This window comes from Crocuta crocuta, unplaced genomic scaffold (genome assembly GCF_008692635.1).
Source record: "Crocuta crocuta isolate KB4526 unplaced genomic scaffold, BGI_CrCroc_1.0 scaffold267, whole genome shotgun sequence".
Classification (NCBI taxonomy): Eukaryota; Metazoa; Chordata; class Mammalia; order Carnivora; family Hyaenidae; genus Crocuta; species Crocuta crocuta.
Genome location: NW_027531899.1, coordinates 50431 through 58517, shown reverse-complemented (window position 1 = coordinate 58517; position 8087 = coordinate 50431). Strand labels below are relative to the sequence as shown.

The following is an 8087-nucleotide window of genomic DNA, read 5'->3' as shown; positions in this document are numbered from 1 at the left end:
CCCCAGATCTGTCGCAGAGGCAGGGACACAGGGACTGCTGACCGCCCCCTCCCCCCATTTCCCGCACCTGCCGGGTGGGAGCCCCCACCCTGGCTTGAGCCGAGGTCTCACCAGAGGTGGTGGAGACAGGCGAGGCCCCGTTCGGAGACTCGGGGACAGCCGGCCAGCGAGAGCTCCTGCAACGAGCTGGCCAACGGGTGGAGGCGGCTGAGACACCAGTCATCCACGTGGGGACAGCGCTGCAGCCACAGGGACTGGAGCTCCTTCAGGGGCACTGCAGGGGGGTGGGAGGGACAGCACTGAGGGCCTTTCCGGAGCCCACCGCCAAAGGGAGGGGGCGCGGGGCCGCCCGTCTCCGCAGCACTCACGGAGGCTGTCCAGGCCTTGGTAGTTGATGGCGCAGCCGCTGGCATCGACCGCCTCTACAGGCACCGCCTGCAACTTCAAGAAGTCCAGAGAGAAGTGGCCGCGCTGATTTGGCCGGATCCACTCCTTGCCCTGAAACCTGGAAGTTGGGGGGGGGGGGGGGGGTGTCAGCAGGGCCCCTCCTCTCCCCAGGCCAACAGACGCTCCCCGCCCCAGGTGACAACACAGTCCTACAGCATCTGGTGCACTCGCTCTACGTCAGGCCCTGAAACTTTCCATGGGGACAGAATGAGCGGTGGGTGCAGAAACATCCTTTTTCAAAAAAGGAAAAAGGGGAGAAAAAACAGGAGGAGGAAGGGAAGGAGGAGGAAGGAAGGAAAAGAAACGACATTTACTGAGCACGTGTGCCGGGCCGGGCCTGTTCCAAGTACTTCGGGAGCAAAATGGCTTTGAATCTTTGCAGCAAACCTTGTAGGCTGGGCACGACGACGGGCCCGTCTTACAGGTGACAGAGTGGAATGAAGCTCAGGAACAAGGCCCAAGCCCTAGGCCAGTAGGGGCTGGAGCTCACAGGGAGTCGGGAAGGCCTCCGGGTCCGTGCCCCCCCCCCCCCCCCCCGGCCCAGCGCGCTTCGGACGCTGCGCCATCATACCTGACCGCGCCGCCCTGCTTCAGGATGAAATAGGCGCCTGCGACGTAGGGACCATATCGCTGCTTGATGTAGTTGTAGGGCCTGTGGGGAGAACAGTAGCTGAGGCTGCGGCCCAGGGGGCACCGTCCCCCCTCATGGGACCCCGGTGCTGCCCAGAGCCCACAGCAGCAGGACTGGGACGTGCAGATGGACAGACTGACACCGACTGCAAGGATTTACTGGGTATCTATTCGGTGCTGGGCACCAACACAGACAGTGGTCCCTACCTTTGTGAAGCTAATTTACAGAAGGAAACGGATAACAAACCAGGAAGTTAAGGGCAAGTTGCAGAGAGAATCCGTTCCANGACTCCCTCTCTCTCTGACCCTCCCCTGCTCACGCTGTCTCTCTCTCCTAGAAATAGATAAGAAAAATATTTAAAAAAAAGAAATACATCTTGCAGGAGGTGACGCTTGAGCAGAGATTTGAGTGGTGGGAAGAAAAGTCGAAGGTCAAGGCAAGAGCCTGCCAGGCCAAGAGGACACCTAGCGTAAAGGCTCAGAGGCTCAAATTTGGATGGCAGGAAAAAAAGCCATGTGGACACCATGCTGGAGTCTACGGCCATACCACCCTGAACGCGCCCGATCTCAGCTGATCTCAGAAGCTAAGCAGGGTACGGCCTGGTTAGTACTTGGATGAGACACCATGCTGGTGGCGGGGAGGGGAGTGGGGGAAGGGGTCCCAAAGCTCAGATTTCAGGCCTGGGAGTCTGGCTTTTATCCTAGTCGCAATGGGAAACCATTTGAAGGTTTTAAGTAAAATAGTGTTTCCTATTTTTTTTTTTAAAGTTTATTTATTTTGAGAAAGAAGGAGAGAGAATCCCAAGCAGGCTCAATGTGGGGCTTGAACTTACAGAACTGTGAGATCATGACCTGAGCCAAAACCAAGAGCTCGAAGCTTAACCGACTGAGCCACCCAGGTGCCCCTCTATTTTAGTTACTTAAGAGTCCTTTGGATGATTTATAGACCACAGACAGGAAGAGGCAAAAGGGGACCAGCTTGGGAGATTAGTGCACTAAACCGAACCATAAAACGAAGGGGCTCAGACTAGGCTAAAACAGTGAGGACCAGTAATAACTGGTCAGATTTGGGATGGTCTATGGGGCGCCTGGGTGGCTCAGTTGGTTAAGCGTCCAACTTCGGCTCAGGTCATGATGTCACAGTTCGTGGGTTTGAGCCCCGCGTTGGGCTCTGTGCTGACAGCTCAGAGCCTGGAGCCTGCTTCAGATTCTGTGTCTCCCTCTCTCTCTGACCCTTCCCTGCTCACGCTGTCTCTCTCTCAGAAATAAATAAAACGTTAAAAAAAAAAAAAAACTTGGGATGGTCTAGTATTTTATTGGTGGGCTGGTTGTGGAAGGGCTGGCTATGGAGTCACATTCCATAGAATGTGGCCTGAAACACTGGGAACAGTGCTGCTCTTTCCTGGGATGGGGAAGGCTTGGGGCGAGCAGACTTTCTTAGGGGCAAGTCAAGGGTTTGCTGTTCCCCACGTTAAGTTTGAGGTGCCATCCATCTCTTGAGGTGCCTCCAAGAGATGGTGGGCAGCAGGTCACCCATGTGAGCTGGAGCCCTTGGGAAGGGTGTGGCTGGAGACAAAGATACAACTCGGCAGGGCTGGAATGGAAGCCACACGGCTGTCCTGGAGTCGCGAGGGCAGGATCTGAGTTCTCCCTGGTAACACCCCAGCAGCGGGTCTTGCTGGCCAAGGGTTCTCACCGATTTTTCTGGTTCACCTTCAACACCTGCTTTCGGAGCAGGTAGTCCCTGAGAGCCTCCACGTCATAGAAGCGGTCAGCCAGGAACTGGAGCAGCGACCTCCCCTTCTGATTGCCCTCTGGGGCCAACACTCTGCTCAGGCCCCGGATGCCCCTGGTACCCCCTTTCCATACTGGGGCCAGCAGGTGCAGGGACTGGGGAGGATGGGAAAGGAGAGTCAGAGCCTGATACCCCTGTTCTGGGTCCATGAATCGTCCCCCCAACACTGCTTCCTGGCTCACAGATTTCTCCTTTCAGAACTTCCAAATTCTGCTTTTGGGATTACCCCCCCTCCCAAATGTCCCCATGTTTCCCCCAAGTTCAACCCCAAATTCTCTCTTTGATTTGGCCATTCTTGGTCATCCCAATTCTCCCCTGATCTTTCCCAAACCCTTATTTTTGTCTATTATCCGACCTCTTAATTTCCCACAAGATACCCCTTTAATTTTATCCCATTTTCCCTGGAGTCTTCCTAAATAACCCAATTTTATCCTCCCCAAAATGTATTATTTTTAAAAGTAATCTCTCCACCCAATGCAGGGCTTGAACTCACAGCCCCCAAGATCAAAAGCCCCACGCCCCACCGACGGAGCCAGTCAGGCGCCCCTCCCCAAAATATTATCTTAATTTTTCTCCAAACCACCCTTAATTTACTTCTTCCATCTTCGTCCAGTCTTTTCTCAGCCTGCCCCAATTTCTCATTCTGCTTCAACCAAATTCTCAATAATTTGCCCAAATCCTTATTTTCCCTCAAAATTCCTAGGTCCCCAACCTCTCACTTTATTTTTCCCTAAATCCATTCCTTGATTTTACTCAGGTTTTCCTACATTCCCTCCAGGAATATCGCAAATTCTCCCCTTAATTTCCCCCAGGTCCTTCCTTCGGAACTCCTAAATTCACCCTTTGTTTCCTGTCCTCCATTCCCATCAGCCCTTTGCTTTTCCATAAAAATACCTAACTCTCCAATGAGCTCTCCTCGCCTGTATCCTTTCGTCTCTTACCCTAGGAACTCAAACCCTGGCTTCCCCTCCACTCCCTCCCTAACCCTCTTCCCCGGCGGGTCCCACTCCCAGGCATTAGCCAGTCCGACTCTCCGTGCCCGCAACTGGAGCCCTCCCTCTGATTGGCTGGGTGCGCCATTTTCGGAACACACTCCCTGCCTCCCCATTGGTCTCCCCGCTAAGTCCCCGCCCCACTGTCTCCCTAAAGCGCCTCTGCGGTCTGCGACTCAAACCGATTCTTCCCGGCCCCCAGAGGCGGCAGTGTCTGTGATCCCATCGCGAGCTTTAGCTGGAAAGGCCTCATGTTCTCTCTTGCCCTTTGCTCCCTGGGTGTTGACAGGAACCCCGAAGGCTGAGACAACAGAGGAGACTTCAATTTGGGGGCTCTCGGAGATCCGGTCACTTACCGCCCTGGGCGCCGCCATCTTGCTTGGATACGTAACCGGAAGGGGCCGGTTTTTCTTAGTCCACTCTCTGGGTTGAGCCTGCGACTGCTTTTCCTAGGGCGACTCCCCCTCTATTTTTCAAGTCTCCTCTTAAAGGCGCACGCACTTTTTACTCTGGTTTAGGGATACCTCCCAGCGCCATTTCCATGGCCCTTACAATCAGACTGCAGCCTTTTCCTAGGAGATGGCGGGTAGTCGTTCCTGGTAGAGTGCCCTCCCTCCGACTGTACTGACAGTCCCCGTGAGCGGCTCTCTTCCTTCAGCTTTCATTACTGACTAGGAAACGGAGTCATTCTTTAAAACACCAGGATCAGGGAAGGAAAAGGGCTAGTGGGTGAGGTTAGACTTCAGGGCAAGCTAGATGAGATCTCAAGACAAGTACTGTGATGTGTTTGGAGTTTCAGTTTGGAGTTCAACGCCATCTCTTAGTGTGAAGACTCAATATAAAGTCTTGTGGATAGAATTATTCGTTCATTCATCCACAGATATTTACTGAGCACCTACCACGTGGCCCACACATTGGGTACTGGGGTGACCATGATGAACAAGACAGACCAAGCCCTTATCTCAGGGAGTCAAACTTTCCAGGGCCAGGAGAGGATTGACAAACAAAAGAATAAGCGGGAAAATTTAATAAGGGGCAAATAACAACAGGCAATATAATAGGCAGTGACTAGGGAGTCACGGCATCAGTAAAGGCCTTTCCGAAGAAGTGATATTTAAGTGGAGGTGAAGGATAAGAGGGAAACAGCCATTCAAAGATCTAGGGGAAAGGTGTTCCAGAAGTACAGCCAGTGCAAAGGTCCAGGGGTGGAAACCAGCTGTCAGAGAGAAGTAGGAGACTAGGTCAGAGAGGCGGGCAGGAAGCAGACTGTGCTGTATTCCATTCTCAGAGGCATGTCATGATATGATTTGTTATTTTTTTTTCTGAATAAATACAGGTGTAATGATCCATTTCTTTGCACAGATAGCTGCAGAGACTTTATAATCCTGGGATATACAGCCATGCAGCACAGACCAACTAGCCTATTCTAAACTAAACTTGGCTTCACGGGGCGCCTGGGTGGCTCAGTCTGTTGAGCTTCTGACTTCGGCTCAGGTCATGATCTCAACAGTTCGTGGGTTCGAGCCCCATGTCAGACTCTATGCTGACAGCTCAAAGCCTGGAGCCTGCTTCAGATTCTGTGTCTCCCTCACTCTCTGCCCCTCCCTCACCCCCATACTCTCTCTCTCAAAAATAAACATTAAATAATTTTTAAAAAATAAACAAACATTAAAGAAATTTAAAAAATCAAATAAACTTGGTTTCTTAAAGCTACCCTGTACACACTGAAGTCCAAAATGACCCTAATGTCACATGAAAAAATTATAGGGGAACCAGAAACCTAGCTTTGTGGCCAAAAGTAAAAACGAAAGGAAAAATGGTAATTTGGCGGTCAGTTGGAACTCCGGTGCCCTTCACTGTGCTGCTTTGCTCTTCTTCTTGTTTTTTTTTTTTTATGTTTTATGCATTTCTGAGAGAGACAGACAGAGAGAGAGAGTGAGCAGGGGAGGGTCAGAGAGGGAGGGAAACACAGAATCCAAAATAGGCTCCAGGCTCTGAGCTGTCAGCACAGAGCCCAACACGGGGCTCGAACCCATGAACCGCAAGATCATGACCTGAGCCGAAGTCGAAGTCAGATACCCAAGCGACTGAGCCACCAGGCACCCCACTGCTTTGCTCTTCTTACTCTTATTCTTTTCGTCCTTCTGCCCACCCATGATAGCTCTCGGTAGGCTTGCGTAAGCCATCTGAAACTTGTTCACTTCTTTGAAGCCCACCACAGTGCCGATCTTTGCCATCGGTAGCTCTTAACAGACACTTGCCGTCAGAGGGCTCACGGCCCTCCACAGAACCTTTCCTTGGAATGGGTTTCGTTCCACCATCATACTTCTTTAGGGTGATGAACGCGCTGCCCGACAACCAGTACTTCTGGAAGAGTCTGGCCAGCTTCGTCAGGAGCTGCTTGCTCTCCAGAAGCACCATGTGGGGCATTGCTGGCTCCCCTGCCTCAGCATAAGGCCCAAGAAATTCCTGATTTGCATTTTTAAAAGTATTTATTTATTTTGAGAGAGAGAGAGAGAGTCCCCAGCACAGAGCCTGATGCAGGCAGGGCTCTATCTCATGAACAGCTAGAGCAAGCAAGACCTGAGCCAAAATCAGGAGTCAGACCCTTAACTGACTGAGCCACACAGGTGCCCCTGATTGATATTTTTTCAAGATCATTTCTTCCAGGTGGAAAACAGACCTTAGGCAGCAAGGGTGGAAGTGGGGGCCAGCGAAGAGGCTACTGGAGAAGTCCAGGCAAGAGATGAATGGCGATAGGAGCAGGGATGGGCAATGGAAAATGGTGAGAAGCGCTCCGATTATGAGTCTGTTTTGAAGGTTGAGGCAATAACTCGAGAAACTAAAAGGATGGGAAAGCTAACTATGGAGACAGGGAGACTGGGAAAGTGATAGTTTTGGAAGGGCAAGTGTGGTGGGCTGAACGGTGCCCCCCCCCCCACTCCACACACACCCCTCCAAAATTCAAGCCCTGATCCCTGGAACTTGTGAATCTGTTATTTTACGAGGTAAAAGGAAGACGTGACTAAGAATCTTGAGATGGGGAGATTATTCTGGATGATCAAGATGGGCCCAATGCAATGACAGGGGTCCGATCAGATAGAAGACAGGGGGTCAGTCAGTAGGAGACGTGACGGTAGATGCAAGAGTGATTCAAAGAAGGGGCAATGAGCCAAGGAATGTGGTAGTTTCTAGAAGCTGAGAAAGGCTGAGAAATGGATTCTCCCCTAGAGCCTCCAGAAGGAGCCCAGCCCTGTGGACCTACTTTAGACTTCTGGCCCACAGGACTGGACCAACTGTGTGTCAGTTAAGCCACTAAGTGGGACTTTGTTACCTCGGCAGCAGGAGACTCATACAATGGGGTAGGTCCCAACTGAGAGTTGTATTGACCGTATTCACCTTGAGATGGCTGAGCCATCTAGGTGGAGATGCTGAGTAGGCGTCTGGAGCTGGGTACGGAGGTCAGGACTGGAGTCTGAGACCTGGGGGCCATTGACGTGCAGGTGGAATTTGAACACCCTGGGCCTGAGAGAGGGCCTTTTGCAGAGGGAGGCCCACGCTGATAGCGATGGTATCTGTGGGCAAGTCAGGGGTCAGCAGAGCCTGGTGCTCAGCTGTGGGCCAGCAGCCTGGGCCCTGTGGCACCAAAGCTGTGGAATCGTGGCTTGGAGGAAAGCCCTGGGGTGGCCCAAGTGGGGAAGACAAGGTCCAAGCCAGAGAACGGAGAGGAAGGAAGTATGGAGGCTGAGGAGGAGCAGTGGGAGGGACCCAGGAGGGGTTGGGGCAGATGAGGCCAGCCATCCACAGACCCCAGCACCCACGAGGGGTTAGGCCTGAGGAGGGCTCAAGAGGGGTGGGGTTCTGGCATCCGCCAGAGCCAGAGCCGGTGTGCCTGGGCCCTTGTGAGCAGAGTTGATGTTAGACTTTAGAAGGAAGAAAACCCCCACGAGGCTGCCAATTCTTACCAGAGAGTGGACTTTGGAATTCNGCCCTTTGCTCCCCCCCACTTCCCCTGCCAGCTCCTCGGGGGACTGGGTCATTCGGACCTTGTCACTTCTGCTCCTGGCTGCCACTACTCTGAGACTATGGAGCTGTGGAGGCAACTGAGGCAGGCGGGACTGGTGCCTCCAGGACTGGGCCCACCTCCCCGGGCCCTGAGGGGGCCCCCCCCAGTGAGGACAGCTGGCCAGACCCTCTCGTCCTCAGGAGTAGAAGCTGCAGGT

General features: G+C 52.9%; 2 protein-coding genes across 2 annotated transcripts in view; one reads left to right on the top strand and one right to left on the bottom strand.

Annotated features, from left to right (window-relative positions):
- Positions 1-4248, bottom strand: part of DMAC2 (distal membrane arm assembly component 2) — a 9388-nt gene extending 5140 nt beyond the window's left edge. The window contains exons 1-5 of the mRNA XM_077773897.1: positions 4221-4248; positions 2774-2967; positions 1019-1099; positions 369-505; positions 112-274 (exon numbers count right to left, since the gene is read on the bottom strand). Coding sequence (XP_077630023.1) covers positions 112-274; positions 369-505; positions 1019-1099; positions 2774-2967; positions 4221-4238 — 593 coding nt within the window. The 5' untranslated portion in view covers positions 4239-4248. The remainder of the gene's footprint in view (positions 1-111; positions 275-368; positions 506-1018; positions 1100-2773; positions 2968-4220) is intronic.
- A 3701-nt stretch (positions 4249-7949) lies between these two features.
- ERICH4 (glutamate rich 4) overlaps positions 7950-8087 on the top strand; it is a 1612-nt gene continuing 1474 nt past the window's right edge. The window contains exon 1 of the mRNA XM_077773918.1: positions 7950-8081. Within this exon, the coding sequence (XP_077630044.1) occupies positions 7950-8081 (132 nt within the window). The remainder of the gene's footprint in view (positions 8082-8087) is intronic.